The following is a 24,687-nucleotide window of genomic DNA, read 5'->3' on the forward strand; positions in this document are numbered from 1 at the left end:
AACATTGCTTTATGGAACAAAAACACAACAGGCAAAGTGGTTCAACCATGGCTAACAAAATAAATTAAGACTAGTATTAGATCCAAAGAGGAATCATGTAAGGTTGCTAGAAACAGTAGCAAATCCTGAGGATTGGGAGCAGCTCAGAATTCAGCAAACGAGGACCAAGAGACGATTAAAGTAGACAAACAAATTGAATATGGGAGTAAACTTGCAAAGAACATAAAACCGGAAAAAGGCTTCTATAAGTATGTATGCAAAGACAGTCCGAAATGGGAGAACAGATAATAGAGGACCAGGAAATGACAGTGCAATTACAGAACTACTTTAGTTCGGTCTTCACAGGGGAAGACACAAATAACTTCCCAGAAATGCTACGAAACTAATGGTCTAGTGAGAAGGAGCAATTAAAGGAAATGGTATTAAAAAAGTAGTGGATAAATTAATGGGACTGAAAGCCAATAAATCCCCAGGGCATGATAATCATTCTAGGTTACTAAATGGGGTGGCCATGTGTTGGTTGTCATCCCCCAAAATTGTGTAGACTCTGGAATAGTCTCAGCAGATTGGAGGGTAACAAATGTAACCCTGCTAAAGGAGGGAGAAAACAGGCAATCACAGATCGGTGAGCCTCACAGCCGTAGTACAGAATATGCTAGAATCTATTATAAAGTAAAATAACAGGTCACAAACTAAATATTTCATGGATTTATAAAAGGGAAATCAGATTTTTTTTAACTATTGGAGATTTTTGAAGACATAGCCAGCAGAATGGATAAGGGAGATGTGGGGTGCATTTGGATTTTCAGAAAGCTTTCTACAAAGTCCACGAAGAGGTTAAAGCACACGGGGTTGAGGGCAATATATTGGCATGGATTTAGAATTGGTTAGCAGACAGAAAGGAGAGTAGGAATAAAGGGGTATTTTACAGAGTGGCGGCCAGTGACTATTGGGGTACCACAGGAATCAAGGCAGATTCAGTACAACATGAACAAGTGTAAAGTTATCCACTTTGGTTTGGATAAACAGGATGACAGATATTGTTTAAATGGTTTAGGAAATGTTGATGTACAAAGGGATCTGGGTGCCCTGGTGCACCAGGTCATTGAAAGCAAGCCTGCAAGAAGTTAGGAAAGCAAATGGTACGTTGGCCTTCACTGCAAAAGCACGAGTACAGGAGCAAGGATGTCTTAATGCAGCTGTACAGATTCTTGGCGAGATCACACCTGGAGTACTGGGTGCAGTTTTGGTCTCCTTACCAAAGAAAGGATATATTTGCCATCAGCAAAAGCTGGAGTATGACGATGAAATAGAGGTTCAGCATTGATCACATTGAATGGCCGAGCCAGCTCAATGGGCCGAATGTCTGACTCCTGCTCCTATTCTCTATCTTTCTTGAAAGTTACACCTATGAAGAAGGCAGCACACGATAAGAGATAATTCTAGAAATAGAAGACTCTACTCTCTCAAAACTCATTTCAATATAGCTAAAGGAAACATACCCCCCTCCCCATTTCACCATCCTCGGACTTCCATCTGACTGCCAATTTAATTACGTGCACCTACTCGAAGCAGGAAATGGATTGAAATTGCACCCAACCTATTTCTAAAGCCAGCCAACTGGACTCATTTTCATCCGGTGGGTCTGAAGTGGATCCCAGAGTGTTTAACTCATGATGTCACTCAGTCCCCGTGAACAATTTTTCCATCTGTGTGTCAGCCAACATAAACTAATGAAAAAGAAACCAGATCTCCATTTACGTAAACTTCTAAGCTCAGTCATAAAAATATGATATACACATGAATACACAATTTACTCTGTTAGCTAAACACCAAGCTAGTCAAAGATTTAGTTTCCACAAAACTAACCTTGTGCAGTTGAAAAAAATATGAAGATAAGTGTAGCGGTAAGTAATAAATAGCGATTTTCAATTTGAGAGTGAAATAAATGGCTTTTCTTCCCAAGTTAGTGTTGAGACCACTGGGATACTAGTACCCTTTCCAAGAACACTGCAAAGTATACTGTTTGGCACAAATCTCATTTGCAGCATCAATCAGGTGTTGATGGGATTAGACAGCATCTCTCCGAAAAGGTTGGAAAGGCGCTGGATGGCCCCTTAAAATAATGACGATTTTCCCCAAAAAATGCACATAAACTGTACAGTGACAAGAATAGCATTCAGATTTATTTGGAACTCCTTCACTGATTGTATGCAGGCAGATCAGGTATAAAGATGAATAATAATAATAATATTTATTGTGCATTTCCTTACCCTACCAGTCAGAGCTTTGTCAGCTTCCGTCAATTTCACACCAGCTGTTTGCTTTGCTTTTTCGCTAGCATCTTGCAAGTTTGAGTTTTTCTGCTGTGAAGGCATTGCTTCCTCATCATAAGATGCAGAGCTGGATTTAATAATAATAGTAATAATAATCTTTATTAGCGTCACAAGTAGGCTTACATTAACAGTGCAATGAAGTTACTGTGAAAAGCCCCTAGATGCCACACTCCAACGCCTGTTCGGGTACACAGTGGGGAATTCAGAATGTCCAATTCACCCAACAGCACGTCTTTCAGGACTTGTGGGAGGAAATCAGAGCACCCGGAGGAAACCCACGCAGTCATGGGGAGAGCATTCATTGTATTAATTATCAAAAGAGAAAGTACCAGTGAAAAACAGCGGAATCAGCTGCACTTAATGGAATAGAAATGTCAGGACGTTCACTCAGAGTGGGACTTGCTATTACATGGGGTGGTTGAGGTGAATAACATTGGCAGATTTAAGAGAAGCTGGGTAAGTAAATTAGGGGGGGGGAAAATAAGGACAATAGGGTGAGAATAAGGTGGCAGAGGCTTGTGTGGAACACCAACACTGACACAGATCTGTTGAATTAAATAGTCTGTTTCTGGCAGTAAATTCTATGCAATGCCAATTGACTGTGTGGCCTGTAGGTGTTGAGTTCTTAGTGTTTCTTCATTAATGTTTCTATTTTATAATTTATTTATTTTTTAAACTTGTTAGTCTTCAGACCTTTGTCGAGTCGCATATAGAAAGCAATTCATACCAGGTTTGTTGTTCCATTGCCTTACACAGAAAAAGGCAAATTGGTAAGTAAATTTGATATTTCACACAATTGGCAAAGATTCATTAGATTTGAAGGCATTTTTCAAAAAGGTGGTTTGTTTCAGCACACATTTGCACAGAAAGCATACCTTAAGGGAGAGTTTCGTGATGTCCTGCGTGGATGAATGTGTTTTTGATCTTGTTCCGTTTCTGCTGAGGCATCGAATTCCAAACCATGAAACAATTTAAAAATAAAGCATTTAATATTATCCCATTGGAGAAGGCGACAGACGAGCAATTAAAGTAACAGATATTGAGTGTCGAAAATGCAGCAACAGTACCTGTTTAGCAGCATTAACAACAGGCTGAAGTAGTTTTTCTATGCTGTTTTATGACATGAATTAGAGCAAACTTCAGGTACACACCGGAATATACAAACAGCACCGCTCAATTCCTTTAAGAAACATTTACCTAAAGAATCAGCCATCGACCTACTGAATGGATAAAGTGGACATTAAATGTACTAGGTTCCAGAATGGAGTTTGTACATTGAATATTATGGTCGAGTTTAGTGGGGCACAGACTTGGCTAAAGGTAGATTCACCATGTCGATAATTGTGGGACAATGTTAGCAGAGAGGAGAATTCTGTGCAGGACACAGGAAGTTACTTTCAAATAAGATCAACATGCCTTACCTCAAGGTCAATGGGGTCAGGAACTGGTCATCTATTTCATATGGCAGTCAGGGTAGAGAATGGGGTTAAACTGGGTTCTGTTTGTTGACTTTAGGATTGAAACTTATTTGCTCAAAAATCTTACCGGTGACTAATTTTAATATGCAAAATAAGGAACCAAGTGCATGGTCTGTTCAAATGGGTGAAATTTCCTAATTTTCCTACTATGCTCTCTTTTTTAAAAAGACAGCATTTTAATTAAAAACTTATTCCAATTTTAACTTCATTCAATTAATTCAGCAATGTCACATTCATTTTCTAAGAAGGCAAATCCGCATTACAATTATTTCCATGCAAAACAAAACAAGGATGCAATAAAAGAAATGCAGCAACACAACGCAGAGCATTAAGAATGCAGATTTAATGGGGGAGTGGGGGACCTGCCAGAAAGTATTTCTTTTTCAAAGATTACAACAATGGAGTAATTTGATCGCTTTGATATCTAGAAAATCCTCCACCTTTTCACTGAATAACTGGCAACTCATAAGAGACTAAAGAGCATAACAGTCTGTGAGTAATAACAAGACAAAACAACGGGGTCAATCCAGGGGAATTCCAAGCAGAGCTTAGAACACAGAATCCCCACAGTGCTGAGAACTTCCACAGTGCTGAAGGAGACCATTTGGCCCATCGAGTCAGCACCACCCCTCTGCAAGAGTACCTTACCCTGGACCCACTCCCCTTCCTGTCCCCCTAACCCCACCCAACCTGCACATCCCTGGACACTAAGGGGAAATTTAGCATGATCCTTGTTCACCAATACTTTTGCAGTTCTTATTTACGTCTAATGTAAGACGTGTTTTTGTAGGACACATCGAAATGGTACCCTGCACTGATGAAACCCACTCAATAAAAAGTAAATTTTTAGCAAACTATTAACCAAAGATTAGAACACAAAAATCAAGCAATTTGGATATCCAACACATTACCGTTCGAAATGAAACAAGAAAATGCTAGAAATTGGATCGCAAGGACAGCCATTTAATCCCTCGGGCTCGCTGTTCTCCCTTTTTCTACCGTTGCATTTTATTGCTTGCCTAATAAGAGTCTATCTATCTCAGACTTAAAAGGCAATTATTTTGCCCCTCGTTTGTCCTGGGTGAAAAGGGCTAGGTTTATACATCCCACTGTCTGAAAGATTGCTGCCCGAATTCAGTGAATGATATCTTATATACAGCACAAAGCATACTAGTCAATGCTGGTTTACATATCGACGCAAACCTCCTCCCATTGCATCTACCTCATCTCCACATTTCAGTACAGCCTTCCATTTCTTTTTTTCTCACATTTGCTCATCTAGTTTCATTTCACAATACATCCAAGCTATTGGAGTCATCCATTTCTGGAAGAAGGAAGTTCCACATTCTAACCACGAGTAAAGACCTTTATATGATTTCATTTTTGTTTTTTTGGTACTACCATTAACTGAGCAAAATGGGGAAGGGAGAAGAGCACTGGCATTAACTAGTGCAACTGGGGAAGGATTGAGAAGCGAATAGTGCTGGCGCTGACCAGGATCGGAAACAAAAAGACTGCTCCCAGGACCGGCGCAGGATTTGGAAGCCGTCTCGAGTGCCCCAGTTCTTAATTCTCCCATCGGGAGGACGGAATTTCTCCAAATCTATCCAAATTTTAAACACTTCAATCGGATCATCCCACAAACTCCTAAAAACCATGTTTACACAACATGTCCTCATAGGAGATCCATCGATGTCTGACTGGAGAAGGGTCAGGTTAAGGTTTCAGGTGTAAACCCACTGGGCAGAATGGTCAACTTTGGACACCCCATACACACCTCACCCAATAAATGTTATTTTCTACTCAAGTTAGGTTCTTGGGTGTTTACTCTCCCCACGAGAGCGGAAAATTTTGCCCCTTGCCAGGCCCAAGGGGAAATTCTAGCCGACTGTTTCATTTCCGATTTCCAGCACTTTAGGAAGTCATTGCAACGGGTACAATCTTAGCAAAATACTCTGACGTCTGCAGTTGTCCATATGATATACATGAACACAGATGTTTTTAAAATTCAGATCTGATCTAAGTGAAAAGGGACCATGCAGCTCTCTAATGAAGGTCAAATTATTCATGTCTATATCTCGGACATATAGTTTGGTGTTGGATATTCTTATTTGAAAACTCAAATCATGCATCTACAGATTTTCCAGCTATGCTGATGGGTATTAAAAAAAGGCAGTACAAACCTTTCTCCTCCTCCACAATATTGTCCATAGCTGCATGGTGACAGGAAAGGAAGTAGTTGATCATTTTGTAAAAATTACTGCTAAATGTTGCAGCTTAATTAGGGCTCGTGGACATATCAAATATTTATGAACTGACGCTAAAGTAAAATGTCTCAAGTTTCAGGAATCTGATTTACACTGAATGATTTCCCTATGCAAAAGTAGAATTTATATTTCTTAAAAGCCACCCAAAAAAACTTTATTGCACTTTTTTGGTGGATCCAGTTTCAAGATATGTTCAATCAGGACTAAAGCATTTAAAAACAAAGACCAAAATTATAACAAGCCTCCCACATCAATTTTGAAAGTGGTGCAGAACAGACTCTATACATCAACAAATAATCAGTGACTTTTCAGATCAGGAGTAGAATCAAGTTCTGCAATCTTAATAACAATTACAACATGCATTTATACAGTGCCTTTAAATGTAAGAAAACACCTCAAGCCAGGAGTACAAAATTGACACTGTACCAAATGCGCAAGGAGTGTTCAATGCAGAGCTCAGTCTGAGTCCTTAAAATAATTACACTAAAGTTAGAAGTGCTTTTGTTTTTTTATAGCTGTTTCAGAGTAGCTATTGGTTTAAAACTAGCAGAATTGTCTAAAGTTATTGATTGTCCAGGGGAAGTTAGCACTTCTGGATAATTGCCATGTAAATCCTCAGCTGGGAACTTCAGAGAATGAATCCTTAGTGTGTCTTTGGGGTACTCCCCTAGGGAACCAGGAAGTTACAGGACATCATGTCACCAATAATCTGATGTCTGTCAAACAGTGTGCAGATAAAATGGAAGATTCTGAAACCATACTAAACTGAATTTGTACAGCATTGGTAGAAGACAATATTGAAGAGGTGCTTTTGTATATGGGCTTGATCTTTTGCAATTTCTCACCTTCATTATCTGTAGGAGCATAAGTGCGTAGGAACTCTGCAAATGCCCCATTTTGCTTTAAAAGTTCCTTGTAGGTGCCCGACTCTGAGATTTTCCCATCAACCATCACAAGAATCCTGTCCATTTGAGCTAGGAAGCTAACACCATGAGTAACCAAGACACGAGTCTATAAATAAAACAATTTTTACCCAAATGTATTTATTATCGTAGGTGGAAATAAAAAAGTTTGCATCACCAAGTTAAATTCCAACGGTTGCTCACCTTGTTTTTGAGTAAACCTTTGGGTCCAATTACTTTATCAAAAATATGTCGACCGACATGTGCATCAACTGCAGAGAGTGGATCATCCAAAAAATAGACTGAATTATCGCTGTAAACCGCTCGAGCTAGACTCACCCTCTGCTTCTGACCTCCTGATAAATTCACACCCTAGATAGGATAAAATATATAATTCTAACTTTGATATTTAATTATCTGATCATGTTGAACCTGTGTTAGTTTGGATAAAAGTATAACAATAACAATAATAATCTTTTATTGTCACAAGTATGAAGTTACTATTCATGTTAAAATTGGTAACTGTCAATATCTGGCTTCCTTTCGTGTTGTAAATCCTCAGAAATGGATCGGAGTTCTAATCCCTGGTAGTCTCAATGTCTTGCATTTTATCAAACGCTTTTTTTTTCGAAAGGCAGTGGAAAAAGGCAAGTGGAAAAAAAGGGTTTCTCTTTCTCCAACAAAGATACAGAGATCAATAATTTGTAGTTTATAATTCAGTTTTAGGCGTAGACGATACGAAGCATCTTTTTAAATTTCCAGCCAAAATGGCGGCCTTGGAATCTTACATTTGCTAGCCAAAAAACAGCCTGCATTTGCTCAATTTGTGATTTACTCATCTTGCATTCACCATTTTCCACTGCTTCAAATAATCTAACAAACAACTGGAATTCACCTTTTGGCAAATTGTAGCCACAAACTCATATGAGCTGTTAAATGTAGTTGAAGACCTGGTTAGCCATCAACATACTCAAGGAGGCTGAATGGTCTACTGCTATTCCTATTATTTGCACACAAGTATGTCCAATCATATATTGCGTTTACACAAGGTTTTCTCCCATTTTTGGTCCAATATATTTCTACAGGGTGCAATGTGCAATCCACCAATACAGATCAGTCTATTATTAGGATACCGGACCCGACCCCAACGTTTGTTCGGATACCGGACGGGAAACCCCAAATAATTTGTCAAATTGTGAGGAAAGACTGCTTCACCCCAATTCTGACTCTAACCAATTAGGTAACTTATGTTAAAACAAAATTTAAACACATTGAGCTGGATTCTCCATTTGGGAGATTATGTTTTCCCGCCGGAGGTGAATTGCACCAGTTTTACGATCCCCTTGTGTTCCACACCATGCAAATTTATGCTAGTCATTCATAGCTTTTGAATAGTGGCCTGTGACTGACAGCTCGTAAAAACCATCTGCAACGTTGATCCATTCATATTGTTTCACGTTTCAGTGGCCTACTTGATGAAACCTCAGTGTTCATAAACATTGACCACATCAAAGAGAGGTAAGTGCAGTGAACCCTGCGATTGATGGAGTGCACTTACATCACTTTGATGTGGTCGTGGGGGGGGATCCTGTGCGCACAGGTCGGGTCACCCCCCCTACTTTGAAGTGAGGGGGGCTGCTACCATTGTGGTTGGCCTACCTCCATAGTCTACCAAGCCAGGGCCACAATTGTAGAGACCACAAGTGAACAGCGCCCATATGATTCCCAGCCGCAGGGACCAGAAAGTCATGGAAGGGCAGAGCATAGGATGCCAGTCCCGCTAAATACATGCAAATGAGTCATTACGATCATTTGCATTTATTTACATGCTCACGCTGGCGTACGGCGTGTAACCCGTTCTCGCCACCAGAGGGGTCCAGATCATCGCGTTCAGATTGGTGGCCGGTGCCGATCCCAATTTTGCAGCGACACCCAATTCTCCATCCCATCAGGGCATTCCGGGACAGAGAAACCAGCCCATTATTAAATAAATAGCGTGACAATTAACAGTTAAAAAGTTCTTAAATAAAGCAAAAAATTTTAACTTATGCCCTTCACTATATAAATATTATTCTAACCAAGTGACCCGATACAGTTCAAATGCCGATAAAAAAAGTTAACAAAATAGGTTAATTTGTTTGTCTCTTGAGACTTTGGAGAGAGAGACCTTTTCAGAAACAACCAGAAAATACTTTTATCAAGTCAGAATCAAATTCTGTGGTAAAACTGCCAAAACTACACAGACCTGGCTCCTCCCATTAACTATATAATCTGTATCTCACTTAAGATGTCCCATGACCAGCCCAGCCAGGACCAAACACCATCCCTCAAAATTATCTACACCTCAGGGAACTGTCAAAATATAAACAATATTTTTCTAAGTAAATGATTAGAATGAATAATTCTCAATTTTATGACACCTCAATTGCAGCTTTAGTTGGACTCACTGCCTGGTTGTATTTTAACCCAGGGTTTTTAAAATCACATTATTACAACAAAATATAAAATACAACTTCTTACATTCATCACACTATTACACAAACAAAATAAATGTCTTAAAACCTCAAACTGAAAGCCTAAATTTACTGTTTAGAGTCTGTAATTGTTCTCACTGCAGATTAATTCAGGCCTCTGCAGTTTCAGAAATACAGAAGCTCTTCTGGGGAAAACAAAGGAGGAAAGATCTTAAACCTTAACAATAGACTTTTGCATTAACGTTACTAAATCTCAGGAGTATGGGAATAATGCATACTGAACCTTCTCGCCTATTTCGGTCTCATCGCCTGCGGGCAGACTCTCCAGGTCAGGTTGAAGTGCACAGCTCTCAACTACTTTCATGTACCAGTCTTCCATTAATTCCTGACCAAAGATAATATTGGCTCTTAAAGATGCATTTTGGATCCATGATTGCTGTGGGACATATGCCACTGAACCCTGTATATATAAATAGAAACAAATTGTAATTTTCGTTTCTAAATTTGGTCTTCAATGCAATTGATGTTTGCTATTTTAAACAAACCAGCAGAGAAGCTGATAGTGCACATTAACATTAAACAGGAAACATTCACAGCAAGAGAAATTTTTATTCAATTGTCTCCACCGAACCGCACACTGCACATGTATAAGTAATGAATTAGAACAAAATCAATTGGCCAATGACAAAATTAGCCCACATGGCATGGCACAGGTCACATTTCATCTAATAGTTTGCTTGTCCAGTGTTGCAACCTGCAGTCATTGCCAGCCCCACTTGACCCAGAGCTGCAACACAATTAAAAATGAATAAATATTTCTTATAAAAACACCCCAAGTCTTTGGCCCTCAGCTGCCCAATAACGACAGTCACCAGGTTTGTAAATTTAAACATAATTAGGTTTATTAATAACAGTAATTCTAATTAAATATGCAGAAAATACACAAGTTAATTATCCAATTCCTAACGCACACACGATAAACAGAGGGGAGAAGACGGGTGCAAAAATAAGTAAACAGGTAAAAAATTCTTTGTTTAAGGAGTATTGTCTTATAGCACATCTTCTTAAAACCTCAAACTGAAAGCCAAAATTTACTGTTTCCAGTCTGTAATTGTTTTCACTGCAGATTAATTCAGGTCTCTGCAGTTTCAGAAACATGAAAGCTCTTCTGGGGAAAACAAAGGAGAGGAGAAAGCAGGTCCTTTCCTCTTGAGTGTCCAGGTCCTCAACTGCCTTTCCCCTGGCTCTCTGAAAATTATCCCATTCAGGAAGGACCCAATCACCGCCTGTTACCGGGCAGAGTACAGCCCTTTGGCCAATTCACTGGCCACCAGCCAACCAAACGTCCCATCAATCCCCCCAGGTGCCAAAAAGTTGCAGTTCTGCCATCCAAAGCTAGCACAGTGTACTATGTTGTAACTTTCAAGTTCCTCTTTCCCCTGCCCAACTTAAATATATATGTCCATTGAGCATCCATGGATCAAATTGATAACAGCAAAAATAAAGAGGGGAAAAAAGGGAAACAATGGGAAGGGCCCTTACAACAGGAATCTCAAACCTCTGGGCTTTTGATTACAGTTAGGACATTTGAAATCAGGGGACAAATGGTTAAAATATAGGATGCAGAGGGCAAGGATAAAGGGTTATTTATTCAGATTGAAGGAAGAGAGAATGCAGTATTCCACAAGATTAGTGCTGAGATCATGGTTATTCTGGTTTACATTGATAAATTGGATTGATGCACAAGGTAACTCACTACATTTACAGATGATACCAAGTTAGTAAAAGCTAACACTGGAGTGCAATGCAACATAAAAACACAGAGTATGCAGATTAGGTAGTTAAGTAGCAAATTAACGTAAACGTGGCTACCATGATGTGGAGATGCAGGCGTTTGACAAAGGAGCAGTGGTCCGAAAGCTAGTGATTCGAAACAAACCTGCTGGACTTTAACCTGGTGTAAGACTCTTTATTAAAACATGGATACATGTGAGGTAGTGCACTTTGGTAGAAAAAAAGCAGAATACTGTCAAAATAAAGAAAAGAACCAAAAGAAGTCTTACAACACAAGGTTTGTTTGGAATCACTAGTTTTTGGAGCACAGCTCCATCATCAGGGGAATCCTGTGCTCCAAAAGCTAGTGATTCCAAACAAACCTGTTAACCTGGTGTTGTCAGACTTCTTACTGTGCCCACCCCAGTCCAACGCCAGCATCTCCACATCATAAAAACAACAAGAGTACAAGAACAAAGGGATCTCATGATGCAGGTGAACAGATCATCAAAAGCAAGCGAGGTTAAATTAACATAGCTAGCTAGTTCAGAGCATTAGTTAACTTGTGAAGCTTGGCCAGCCAAGGACTACCCTACACATTAAGGCTTTGCCTCATACAGTTATCGGGAACCAAGTATTCCAGTCCTCCAGATATCCCACCAAGCTCCATTAATGAGGCCAGCTAGCTAGTTGATCAATGGTGCCCTGGTGTACTATATACTCGCACTGCTCCAGCATCAGATTACCATGGCAGGTTAAACTAGTAGAACCATCAGCAAATGTCACAAGTTACGAATGAGCAGCAGCAGCAACCCAATCATAGTTGGCACCAAACCGTTAGCTCTACGAGTGAGTGTTCTTTATCCTGCCTCCAGGTTACATTTGCGCTAACGTTTTAATTATAATATTTTAGGTTCCTGTTAGTTTATGGCACAAGAGGAAGAGGGCAGAAAGATGATTTACCTTAACAGCAATATAACCTTCAATTTTCTGCATTTCCCCAAGCAATGCAGAGAGCAGGGAAGATTTTCCACATCCAACATGTCCAACAACAGCCACAAGAGAACCTTCAGGGATTTCTACATCGATCCTGTGAGACAAATATTCATACAAAGCAATAAATATATAGTATAAAACAGAAAATTGATATGAAAAAGGCATTAAAAGAAAGTTAGTTCTCAGCAGCAGTGGTGTTGTCTCTGCATTTGATCAGATACTACCTGGATACTAGTATTGCCTTTGCTACAATCTCTTGCCAATTATTTTGCTGGAGTCATTTTTGAAGAGGGTAATATTAACTGATCATGCACCACATTTGCCATAGCATATGACGGAGGTTGAGGGGCAACCTGATATGAGGGGCATAGATAAGAGTGGATAGTCAGAGGCTTTCTCCCAGGGTAGAGGGGTCAATTACTAGGGGGTTAGGTTTAAGATGTGAGGAGCAAGGTTTAGGCACTGTTTGTTGGAGATGTACAAGGCAAGTTTGTTTGGGTTTTTTTCCACACGCAGAGGGTAGTGGGTGCCTGGAACTCGCTGCCGGAGGAGGTGGAAGCAGGGACGATAGTGATGTTTAAGGGGCATCTTGGCAAATACATGAATAGGATGAGAATAGAGGGATACAGACGCAGGAAGTGTAGAAGATTTTAGTTTAGACAGGCAGCATGGTCGGCCCTTGGAGGGCCGAAGGGCCTGTTCCTGTGCTGTACTTTTCTTTGATGTGGAGATGCCGGCGTTGGTCTGGGGTGAGCACAGTAAGAAGTCTTACAACTCCAGGTTAAAGTCCAACAGGTTTGTTTCAAACACGAGCTTTCGGAGCGCAGCTCCTTCTTCAGGTGACCTCTCCAGTCACCTGAGGAAGGAGCAGTGCTCCGAAAGCTCGTGTTTGAAACAAGCCTGTTGGACTTTAACCAGGTGTTGTAAGACTTCTTACTGTACTTCTCTTTGTTCATACAAACATTCATTACCTGAAAGGTTATAGTTATTACTATCCTACGGGTCAAAGAAGTTACTAAATAGCAATGTTATAATTTCTGGATTTTTGATAACAAATTATAGAAGTGAATTATTTGTGGCCTCAAAATTAGCTCACATTCCTTTCATATACTCAAGGCAAGTTAAGTTTGTTAAAGTTTTTAACCATTTACTGAACACCTGGTTACAATTTCTGCTCTGCTATATGAATAGGCAGTAATATTGTACTGTTTAATAGAACATAGAACGATACAGCGCAGTACAGGCCCTTCGGCCCTCGATGTTGCACCGACATGGAAAAAACTAAAGGCCATCTAACCTACACTATGCCCTTATCATCCATATGCTTATCCAATAAACTTTTAAATGCCCTCAATGTTGGCGAGTTCACTACTGTTGCAGGTAGGGCATTCCACGGCCTCACCACTCTTTGCGTAAAAAACCTACCTCAGACCTCTGTCCTATATCTATTACCCCTCAATTTAAGGCTATGTCCCCTCATGCTAGCCACCTCCATCCGCGGGAGAAGGCTGTCACTGTCCACCCTATCTAACCTTCTGATCATCTTGTATGCCTCTATTAAGTCACCTCTTAACCTTCTTCTCTCCAACGAAAACAACCTCAAGTCCATCAGCCTTTCCTCATAAGATTTTCCCTCCATACCAGGCAACATCCTGGTAAATCTCCTCTGCACCCGTTCCAAAGCTTCCACGTCCTTCCTATAATGAGGCGACCAGAACTGTACGCAATACTCCAAATGCGGCCGTACTAGAGTTTTGTACAACTGCAACATGACCTCATGGCTCCGGAACTCAATCCCTCTACCAATAAAGGCCATCACACCATAGGCCTTCTTCACAACCCTATCAACCTGGGTGGCAACTTTCAGGGATTTATATACATGGACACCGAGATCCCTCTGCTCATCCACACTACCAAGAATTTTACCATTAGCCAAATATTCCTCATCCTGTTATTCTTTCCAAAGTGAATCACCTCACACTTCTCCACATTGAACTCCATTTGCCACCTCTCAGCCCAGCTCTGCAGGTTATCTATGTCCCTCTGGGCAGCACGGTGGCCTAGTGGTTAGCACAACCGCCTCACGGCGCTGAGGTCCCAGGTTCGATCCCGGCTCTGGGTCACTGTCAGTGTGGAGTTTGCACATTCTCCCCGTGTCTGCGTGGGTTTCGCCCCCACAACCCAAAAATGTGCAGAGTAGGTGGATTGGCCACGCTAAATTGCCCCTTAATTGGAAAAAATAATTGGGTAATCTAAATTTATAAAAAAAAAAAATCTATGTCCCTCTGTAACCTGCAACATCCTTCCGCACTGTCTACAACTCCACCGACTTTAGTGTCGTCTGCAAATTTACTCACCCATTCTTCTGCGCCCTCCTCTAGGTCATTTATAAAAATGACAAACAGCAACGGTCCCAGAACAGATCCTTGTGGTACGCCACTCGTAACTGAACTCCATTCTGAACATTTCCCATCAACTACCACTCTCTGTCTTCTTTCAACTAGCCAATTTCTGATCCACATCTCTAAATCACCCTCAATCCCCAGCCTCCGTATTTTCTGCAATAGCCGACCATGGGGAACCTTATCAAACGCTTTACTGAAATCCATATACACCACATCAACTGCTCTACCCTCGTCTATCTGTTCAGTCACCTTCTCAATGAACTCGATAAGGTTTGTGAGGCATGACCTACCCTTCACAAAACCATGCTGACTATCCCTAATCATCCCTAATCGTATCTCTTATAATCCTCTGCAAGACTTTACCCACAACAGACGTGAGGCTCACCGGCCTATAGTTACCGGGGTTATCTCTACTCCCCTTCTTGAATAAAGGGACCACATTTGCTATCCTCCAGTCCTCTGGCACTATTCCTGTAGCCAATGATGACAAAAATCAAAGCCAAAGGCTCAGCAATCTCTTCCCTGGCTTCCCAGAGAATCCTAGGATAAATCCCATCAGGATCCAGGGACTTATCTATTTTCACCTTGTCCAGAATTGCGAACACTTCTTCCCTACGCACCTCAATGCCATCTATTCTAATAGCCTGGGCCTCAGCATTCTCCTCCACAACATTATCTTTTTCCTGAGTGAATACTGACAAAAAGTATTCATTTAGTATCTCGCTTATCTCCTCAGCCTTCACACACAACTTCCCACCACTGTCCTTGACTGGCCCTACTCTTACCCTAATCATTCTTTTATTCCTGACATACCTATAGAAAGCTTTTGGGTTTTCCTTGATCCTACCTGCCAAAGACTTCTCATGTCCCCTCCTTGCTCGTCTTAGCTCCCTTCAGATCCTTCCTCGCAACTATCAAGCGCCCCAACCGAAACTTCACGCCTCATCTTCACATAGGCCTCCTTCTTCCTCTTAACAAGAGATTCCACTTCTTTGGTAAACCACGGTTCCCTCGCTCGACCCCTTCCTCCCTGCCTGACTGGTACGTACTTATCAAGAACACGCAATAGCTGTTCCTTGAACAAGCTCCACATATCCAGTGTGCCAAACCCTTGCAGCCTACTTCAACCTACACATCCTAAGTCATGTCCAATGGCATCATAATTGCCCTTCCCCCAGCTATAACTCTTGCCCTGCGGGGTATACTTATCCCTTTCCATCACTAACGTAAAGGTCACCGAATTGTGGTCACTGTCTCCAAAGTGCTCACCTACCTCCAGATCTAACACCTGGCCTGGTTCATTACCCAAAACCAAATCCAATGTGGCCTCGCCTCTTGTTGGCCTGTCAACATATTGTGTCAGGGAACCCTCCTGCACACATTGTACAAAGAATGACCCATCTAATGTACTCGAACTATATCTTTTCCAGTCAATATTTGGAAAGTTAAAGTCTCCCATAACAACTACCCTGTTACTTTCGCTCTTTTCCAGAATCATCTTCGCCATCCTTTCCTCTACATCCCTAGAACTATTAGGTGGCCTATAGAAAACTCCCAACAGGGTGACCTCTCCTTTCCTGTTTCTAACCTCAGCCCATACTACCTCAGAAGAAGAGTCGCCATCTAGCATCCTTTCCGCCACCGTAATACTGTCCTTGACTAGCAGCGCCACACCTCCCCCTCTTTTGCCCCCTTCTCGGAGCTTACTAAAACACCTAAAACCCGGAACCTGCAACAACCATTCCTGTCCCAGCTCTATCCATGTCTCTGAAATGGCCACAACATCGAAGTCCCAGGTACCAACCCATGCTGCCAGTTCCCCTACCTTATTTCGTATACTCCTGGCATTGAAGTAGACACACTTCAAACCACCTACCTGAACACTGGCACCCTCCTGCGAAGTCAAATCTGTGCTCCTGACCTCTATACTCTCAATCTCCCGTACCCCAAAACTACACTCCAGGTTCCCATGCCCCTGCCGAATTAGTTTAAGCACCCCTCAAAGAGCACTAACAAATCTCCCCCCCCAGGATATTGGTGCCCCTCAGGTCCAGATGTAGACCATCCTGTCTATAGAGGTCCCACCTTCCCCAGAAAGAGCCCCAGCTATCCAGAAATCTGAATCCCTCCCGCCTGCACCATCCCTGTAGCCATAAATGGGTCTCATGAACAAGGAGAGGAGATAGAAGAGAAAAAAAAGAAGAAATGTGAGTTTGAAGGTTAGGGCAGGGTGGGGAACCTTAGGGAGGCTTGCAAAGGGCGATAAAGGGGAAGCACATAATTCGGAGGTGATACCCAAACAAATGGTTGATCTTAGTGAGAATGAACACCATGAGCTTCTCACACTTATAGAATCATAGAATTTACCGTGCAGAAAGAGGCCATTCGGCTTATCGAGTCTGCACTGGCCCTAGGAAAGGGCACCCTAATTAAGCCCACACCTCCACCTCATCCCCATAACCCAGCAACCCCACCTAACGTTTTTTGGACACTAAGGGCAATTTAGATTGGCCAATCCAACCAACCTGCACATCTTTGGACTGTGGGAGGAAACTGGAGCACCCGGAGGAAACCCACGAGAACACGGGGAGAACGCGCAGACTCTACATAGCAATCCAAGCCGGGAATCGAACCTGGGACCCTGGAACTGTGAAGCACTGTGCTGCCATGCTGCAACAGAGTAGAGGAGGACAGGGAAAGGGGATTTAAGGAGGCAGTTTTAAGTGGAGAAAAAAAAACTTGTTACTTTTGCATTCTGAATAATTGAGTAGTTTTTGTGGGGGGAGCAGGATTCAATGCAGACCTGGTATGGAATTGCTTAACCAGCTGTGTTACAAAATGCATTCAAACTGTAGCCTGAGACTCAAGGCAGTAAAGAGCCACATCAACAGCTACCAGTGGAATAGAGCAAGGACAAGAGCATCATAGATCAAAGGAAGGAAGTGATTGCATAGACCAACAGTTCAGAAATGTTGTGATGAATGGAGGATATTGAAAGTGCAGTTGTAACTGACCTGGGAGCGCTTTGTCCACGAGAGATGCAGAAGTTGGCGAGGAGAAGTGATGAGGATTACAAGGAAACAATCTAGGAAGATTGTGTGTGTGACTGAGACTTTGAGAACAGAAAGGCCAAGTGAGATAGAAAGATCAAAGAGGTGTAATGAATACTGCTAAGTATTTTTGTTAACTGCAGAGAACCAGAATTATGCTGCAATACACCAAAAAACATATTCATCCATTGTTTGTTCATGTCAAATAAAATGTTAACATATTGAATCATTGGTGCCATTTTATTCAGTATCATCACCTGGAGCTGACTGAACAAAGTGTTAATTTCCAGCAAATCACAGATGATAACAAAGTGATTAATACAAGCACCTTATTGGAAGCTTGTGAACAGTTGATCAATTAATATAATGTCCTTTTGCTTTACTAAATCCGTTCCCAATAGTTTGTAGATGGCATATTGGAGGTTGACCATTTTCCCCCAAATCAGTAGTTGGACTAAAGCTAACGCTGTCTCAGAAGTAAGCAACCACATTTCAGAGATCACCAAGAGATGAATGTTGTACAAGCATACAAACAGTATTAGGAGCAGGAGGCCACTCGGCCCCTCAAGCCTGCACCGCCATTCAATAAGATGGTGGCTGATCGGATTGTAGCTTCAGCTTCACATTCTTGTTTACCCTCCGGTCCCCAAATACAAACAAATTCTGTTGTTTTGGCATTGAGGAAAATAGTAAAGTGCATCATTACAGTAAATGTACTGATTGCACCAAGAATTGTTCATTGACATGGATCATATTAATTACATCATTCTTGGTTTTGATCTGGTTAGGACAGTATATGATTCCATGATTTGATCTCGAGAAGGTCACACATCAGTGCAGCAGGATAGATTACAACAGCAAGCTTTCTTCAGTAAATGACTGTGCCTTGTTATGTTTACTGCAAGATTGGATGGGTAAAGCTCACTCTGGTCTTTCGAGGGCTCTACCAGAGTAATCAGAGATGCCAGTTCCATGGAAATTCTCAATCCATTTATTCCATTGGAATTTAGGTCGTCTATGAAAATTAAGGATGGTGCACATAAATGACCTGGATCTAAAACCAAGGAGTACATGTGTGCATGGTCCACTGCAAGAATAGCATGACTTTATACAGATTAATGCAACATTAGATTACATTTAAACACCAACCAGAAAGTCACAGCAGCATCAATAGCAGAGGTATGGAAACAGAAATATTAAGTACTATACTTGCTTCTCTTTTCAAGTCGCTGTTCCTGAAAAAAGCTGTCTCTTGACCTGCAAACTACCACCTCCAGCCTCCATGACCTCTCAAATATCCTGGTGCATGCAATCATGTCCCCAAATCAGCATTAATATTGATTATAAAAATGAAATAATGCATTCTTCAACACAAACCTGAGCACCTTTCCACATCAGAGAACAAAGAATACAACTGAGGAACAGGCCCTTCGGCCCTCCAAGCCTGCACCAACTATGGTACCTGCCTAAATTAAAAGCGTCTGCACTTACGGAGTCCGTATCCTTCCATTCCCATATATTCATCTATTTGTCTAGATGTCCCTTAAATGCAGTTATTGTACCTGCTCCCACCACCTCCCAGGCAGCACGTTCAACATAGTTACCACCCTCTGTGTAAAAGACTTGCTTCGCAAATCTGTTCTAAACTTTTCCCCACACACTTTAAACCTATATCTCCTAGTACTTGACTCTCTACCCTAGGAAAGAGCATCTGTCCATGCCACTCAATTTTGTAGACCTCTATCAGGTCACCTCTCAACCTCTTGTCGTTCCAGTGAGAACAGACCAAGCTTATTTAATCTCTCCACATAGCTAATGCCCTCCATACCAAGCAACATCTTAGTAAACCGCTTCTGTACACTCTCCAAAGCATCCACATCCTTCTGGTAGTGTGGCGACCAGAATTGTACACAATATTCTAAATGAGGCCTAACTAAGGTCCTGTGCAGCTGCAACATGACTTGCCAAATTGTATATTCAATCAAGTTTATGTAATTGCCAACATTTTTAATAATTACAATACCTGCAGAAAACACAATACCCACATACTATATATACACACGTACAAAGTAAATCACAAAACATGCTCATTTTTCATCTTACTTGTTCAGGCATGGGGCATCATCTTTGGACCAGCTGAAAGTTCCATTCTTCACAATGATACTGTTCAGAGCTAAATTAGACAAAAATATAATTTAACTTGCATGCAAACAAAATTACATATTTCTAATCTTAAAACCCCCCACTCAAAGGAACCCCAGGTTTGGTCCTTGGCAGTTTCTGTTCTAGCTGACCATAGCCAGGAGGTTATGGTATTAAGATTGCCTTTACTGTCCATGAATTAAGAAAAGGGGTTGTGGGGGGCAGTCAGCTTAGTTAGAATCAAAATGGTCCTCACCAAATTTTCAGCATTATGGCAAATTGCTGACTGAAGCGGATTGGAATATTTTGAGAACAAGAAAGATACCACATAAATGTAAGCTCTCGCGTTTAATTAATTCAGTAAGAAGTCTTACAACACCAGGTTAAAGTCCAACAGGTTTGTCTCGAATGACTTAGCTTTTGGAGCACTGCTCCTTCCTCAGGTGAATCATTCACCCGAGGAAGGAGCAGTGCTCCGAAAGCTCGTGATTTGAAACAAACCTGTTGGACTTTAACCTGGTGTTGTAAGACTTTTTACTGTGCTCACTCCAGTCCAACGCCGGCATCTCCACATCATATTTAATTAATTGACTAACCAATCACTAGTCTTTTGCACACAATACCAGTCATAGAGTGTGATGGGGTGGGGAGGGAGGGGAGCTTTGCTAAACGATGTGCATGCTCCATCACCAGAGGATTTTTGAGAATAATCCAGGATGACATTTCCTTCATATTTTCTTTCTCTATTCGTATTTTTTAATAAAAGGGACAGAGACTGGCGTTTCCCAGCTTGTTCAATGCCTCTCCCCAAATGCAAAGATTGGAAAGCATTACACCTGGAATTGACACTTTGTACCAGCATCTCTTTTCATTTTTCATTTCATTTTTGCACCATGTTATCCAACTAGGAATGCATTCGACAATTAAGATTGCAAAGCTAATCGTGATTTCACAAAACAAACCAGTGAAAAATTTACTTTACAAAAAGATAGAGGACAACAATGTCTTAATTGTTTTTAATCAATGTTACAAAACAAGGACCAAGTGAAAAGCATGAATATGGTGCATGCTGTTTAGCAGAAATTAATTGTTGACCGTTTTATTCAGGTAAAGATGATCTACTACTTACAGGAATGGACTAAATGTCTGTCCACTGTGTCTAGATCCAGCTCCTCATGAGAAAGGAATGTATCCAAACGCTTCAAGGAAACACCTGCCTAAAGAAAAACAAACGAATTAAAGAGATAACCAAATTTAACCAACATTAAAACAAACCTTGCCAAAAAAAAAGATTAAATACAGCTTATTTATATTTTAGCACAGCTAAGAGATGAGAGAAAGAAATTGGAGTTTTTATCTTCCCTTAACTCATTGACCTTTCTTGGAAGATTGACCCACCAACTGAATATTTTTGAAAAATATGCGATAAACAATAGAAAAGTTTGAAGACCCCTTGAACAACCATCTGTCTGGGAGGACATATACAAATTGATTGGCTTGGAATTTTAATGGACAATTAGGTGTTGTGCACATTAACCCCATTTGTCCTGGGCATCAAGGGGCATAGCCAGCATTGCTTAAAAAGACCACTTGAGGTTGCTGTATAAGATCATAGAAAATAGGAAGAGAGGGGTAGCACGGTTGCACAATGGTTAGCACTGCTGCCTCATGGTGCCAAGGACCCGGCTTCCATTCCGACCCCAGGTCACTGTCCGTGTGGAGTTTGCACATTTTCCCCTTATCTGAGTGGGTCTCACCCGCACAACCCAAGGATGTGCAGGACAGGTGGATCGGCCACGCTAAATTGTTTATTTTTAAAAGTAGGAAGAGGAGTGGGCCATCCAGCCCATCGAGCCTGCTCCACCATTCCGCATAATCGTGGCTGATTGGTTTATGACCTTAACTCCACCCTAAACCTCGACTCCTTTGCCGATCAGAAATCTGTCCAATTTAGCCTTGGGCAGCATGGTGTCACAGCGCCAGGGACCCAGGTTCAATTCCAGCTTTGGGTGACTGTGTGGAGTCTGCACGTTCTCCCAGTGCCTGCATGAGTTTCCTCCGAGTGCTCTGGTTTCCTCTCGCACTCCATAGATGTGCAGGTTAGGTTACGGGGGTAGGGTGGACATATAGACTGTTTGGAGGGTCGGTGCAGACTCCAATTGGTCGAATGGCCTCCTTCTGCACTATAGGGATTTCTAGGAATATATTTGATAATAGCCTCCATTGCTGTCCATGGAAGCGAATTCCAAAGACCAACAACCCTCAGAATTAATTATTCCTCATCTGTCATAAACGGGAGACGCCTTATTTTAAAACTGTGCCCCTAGTTCTAGATTCTCTCGCAAGAGGAAATATCCTCGCAACATCTACCTGTGAAGCCCCCTCCGAAACTCCTTATGATTCAGTAAGATAACCCCTCATTCTTCTAAACTCCAATGCAACTTCAAGGCTCAATATGCTCAATCTTTCATTGAAAGACAACACCTCCATCCCTGGAATGTGCTGACCAAACCTTCTCTGCTTCAAGTATATTCCTCAAGTAAGGAGACCTGAACCGTACACAGTATTCCAGATCCAGTCTCACCAACATCCTCTTGTTGCAGCAAGACATCCCTATTTTTATGCTCCATCTCCTTACAACAAAGGCCACATTCTATTTGACTTCCTAATTAATTGCTATACTTGCATGGTAACTTTTTGAGATTCATGTACTAGGACACCCAGATCCCTCTATACTGCAACATGCTGCAGTCTCTCACCACTAAATTACATTCTTCTTAGCTACTCTTCCTGCCAACGTAGACAATCACACCTTTTCCCATATTATACTCCGTCTCCCAAATCTTTGCTCACTTAACCTGTCTTTTTTACTTTGCATCCTCCTCACAACTTCCTTTCCCCACCTCTCTTTATATCATCTAAAAGACTACAATACAGTCAGTGCCTTCATTCAAGTCATTAATAAAGGTCATAAATAGCTGACGCTCCAGCACTTACCCCTGTGGAACTAGTTAGTTTGCCAACCTTTTTAAAAAATTTATTGATTTGTAAATTTAGAGTACCCAATTCATGTCTTCCAATTAAGGGGCAATTTAGCGTGGCCAATCCACCTAGCTAGCACATCTTTGGGTTGCATGGGCGAAACCCACGCAGACACGGGGAGAATGTGCAAACTCCACATGGACAGTGACCCAGAGCCAGGATCGAACCTGGGACCTCGGCGCCGTGAGGCAGCAGGGCTAACCCACTGCGCCACCGTACTGCCAGTTATGCGCCACTATGCTGCCAGTTAGTTTGCCAACCTGAAAGTGACCCAATTGTCCTGAATTTCTGCTGCACGCTAGGTTGCCAGTCCTCTGTCCCTGCTAATATATCACACCCAGCGTCATGAATTCTTATCTTGAACAGTAACTTTTTTATGTGGAACCTTAGCGAATGTATTCTGGAAATCCAAGTCCACTGCATCTACTGGTTCCCCTTAATCCACCAGCTTGCCACTTCATCAAAAGTACTGTAATAAATTTGTCAAACACCATTTCCTTTTCACAAAATCATGTCGACTTTCACAGACAAGTATTTTCATTTTTAAAATATCTTAATATTACCTTCCTAACAACGGATTCATGCATTTTCCCCAAATACAGACATTAGGCTAACCAATCTACCAGTTTGTTCCTGCTGTGTGTGTACTATATGTTTCCAATATTGGTCTTACACTTGCAGTTTTTCAATTCACTGGGACCGTTCCAGGTTCTCGGGAATTTTGGAAGATTGCAGCCAATGCATTCATTATCTCTGGTATTGCAATCCCAGACCAGACCCCAGCAGTGGCTAGGATACTGGACCGAAACGTCAATATTTTATTTTAATTTTGTGAGTGAGGAAAGGATACTCGCTCCAGGAGTGATTGTCGAAGATATAGGAATATGATATTTTAAAACAAAACGTTATTACGGACACAGTACTAAATCTTTAACATCACACCCAAAAATAGCTTACAGTTACTCCTTAAAATATTACTCCAAAAATACAATCCTTAACTGCTATCTTTATTCCCACTTAAACGAAAGAAAATAGACCACCTCAAACCCCCTTAAATGCCAACGGCACAGAGTAATACTTTGGTTTAGAGTTATCCTATGAGAAAGAGATCTCTTCACATTACTTTACAGAAGAGATCCGACTCCAGTCCGAATCCCTGCAGCTGAATGTCTTCAAAAGCGGTTTTCAACTGGTTTGTTTCAACTCCCCTTTGTCCTCAGACAAGTCTGCACAGCTTTAAATACAGTTAATGTCCTTTAACTAACTTACAGTGAGAGCAAACTGCCTTACTTGGTCTCAGCTTCAGCCAGAATCAGAACTAAAACTGAAAAATTCTTCCTCATAAGCCTGACGCCTTAGTTCCACCCAGAAATGCAATGATCTTACCAAGCTGAAAACTAATTAACCTCAAGGAATCCCCCAAATCAAAACAAAATTGCATTAGCTCAAACTTTTTACACTGATTAATTGCACCTCTGGCTTCTACCTTTGTTGTCTTTCAAACCAAGGTTCTTCTAAAAACAGGACTGCAGCCGTCAAACACACACTAACCCAAGCTTTTAACCCTTACTTCACCAAATACTAATCACCCAATACATCCAAAATCCTACATTCATCACACTGAAGCCACTTCTTTTACGACCTAAGGATGCAGATCAACACATCCAAGGACTGGACTTGTTAACCGTTACTCCCATTGGTTTGCCTAGTATTTTCTCCCATCGTGACTGTTTTAAGTTCCTTTCTGCTCATTCCTTTGCCATTATTTTTGGGATACTCTTGTGTCTCTATTGTGAAGACAGATACAAAATATTTGTTCAAA

The 24,687-nt window shown here is 41.4% G+C and overlaps 1 protein-coding gene across 4 annotated transcripts in view; it reads right to left on the minus strand.

Annotated features, from left to right (window-relative positions):
• Nucleotides 1-24,687, minus strand: part of LOC119978207 (multidrug resistance-associated protein 1-like) — a 99,978-nt gene that overhangs the window by 23,619 nt on the left and 51,672 nt on the right. Inside the window, exons 13-21 of one of the 4 annotated variants that reach the window (XM_038819640.1) lie at nucleotides 20,953-21,040; nucleotides 19,785-19,854; nucleotides 12,194-12,320; nucleotides 9,741-9,917; nucleotides 7,188-7,355; nucleotides 6,927-7,092; nucleotides 5,998-6,027; nucleotides 3,212-3,272; nucleotides 2,274-2,403 (exon numbers count right to left, since the gene is read on the minus strand). In XM_038819640.1, the coding sequence (XP_038675568.1) occupies nucleotides 2,274-2,403; nucleotides 3,212-3,272; nucleotides 5,998-6,027; nucleotides 6,927-7,092; nucleotides 7,188-7,355; nucleotides 9,741-9,917; nucleotides 12,194-12,320; nucleotides 19,785-19,854; nucleotides 20,953-21,040 (1,017 nt within the window). Of the gene's footprint in view, nucleotides 1-2,273; nucleotides 2,404-3,211; nucleotides 3,276-5,997; nucleotides 6,028-6,926; nucleotides 7,093-7,187; nucleotides 7,356-9,740; nucleotides 9,918-12,193; nucleotides 12,321-19,784; nucleotides 19,855-20,952; nucleotides 21,041-24,687 lie in introns of all 4 variants that reach the window. The other 3 variants (XM_038819639.1, XM_038819642.1, XM_038819641.1) reach the window with 3 other exon arrangements.

Source organism: Scyliorhinus canicula, chromosome 15 (assembly GCF_902713615.1).
Source record: "Scyliorhinus canicula chromosome 15, sScyCan1.1, whole genome shotgun sequence".
NCBI lineage: Eukaryota > Metazoa > Chordata > Chondrichthyes > Carcharhiniformes > Scyliorhinidae > Scyliorhinus > Scyliorhinus canicula.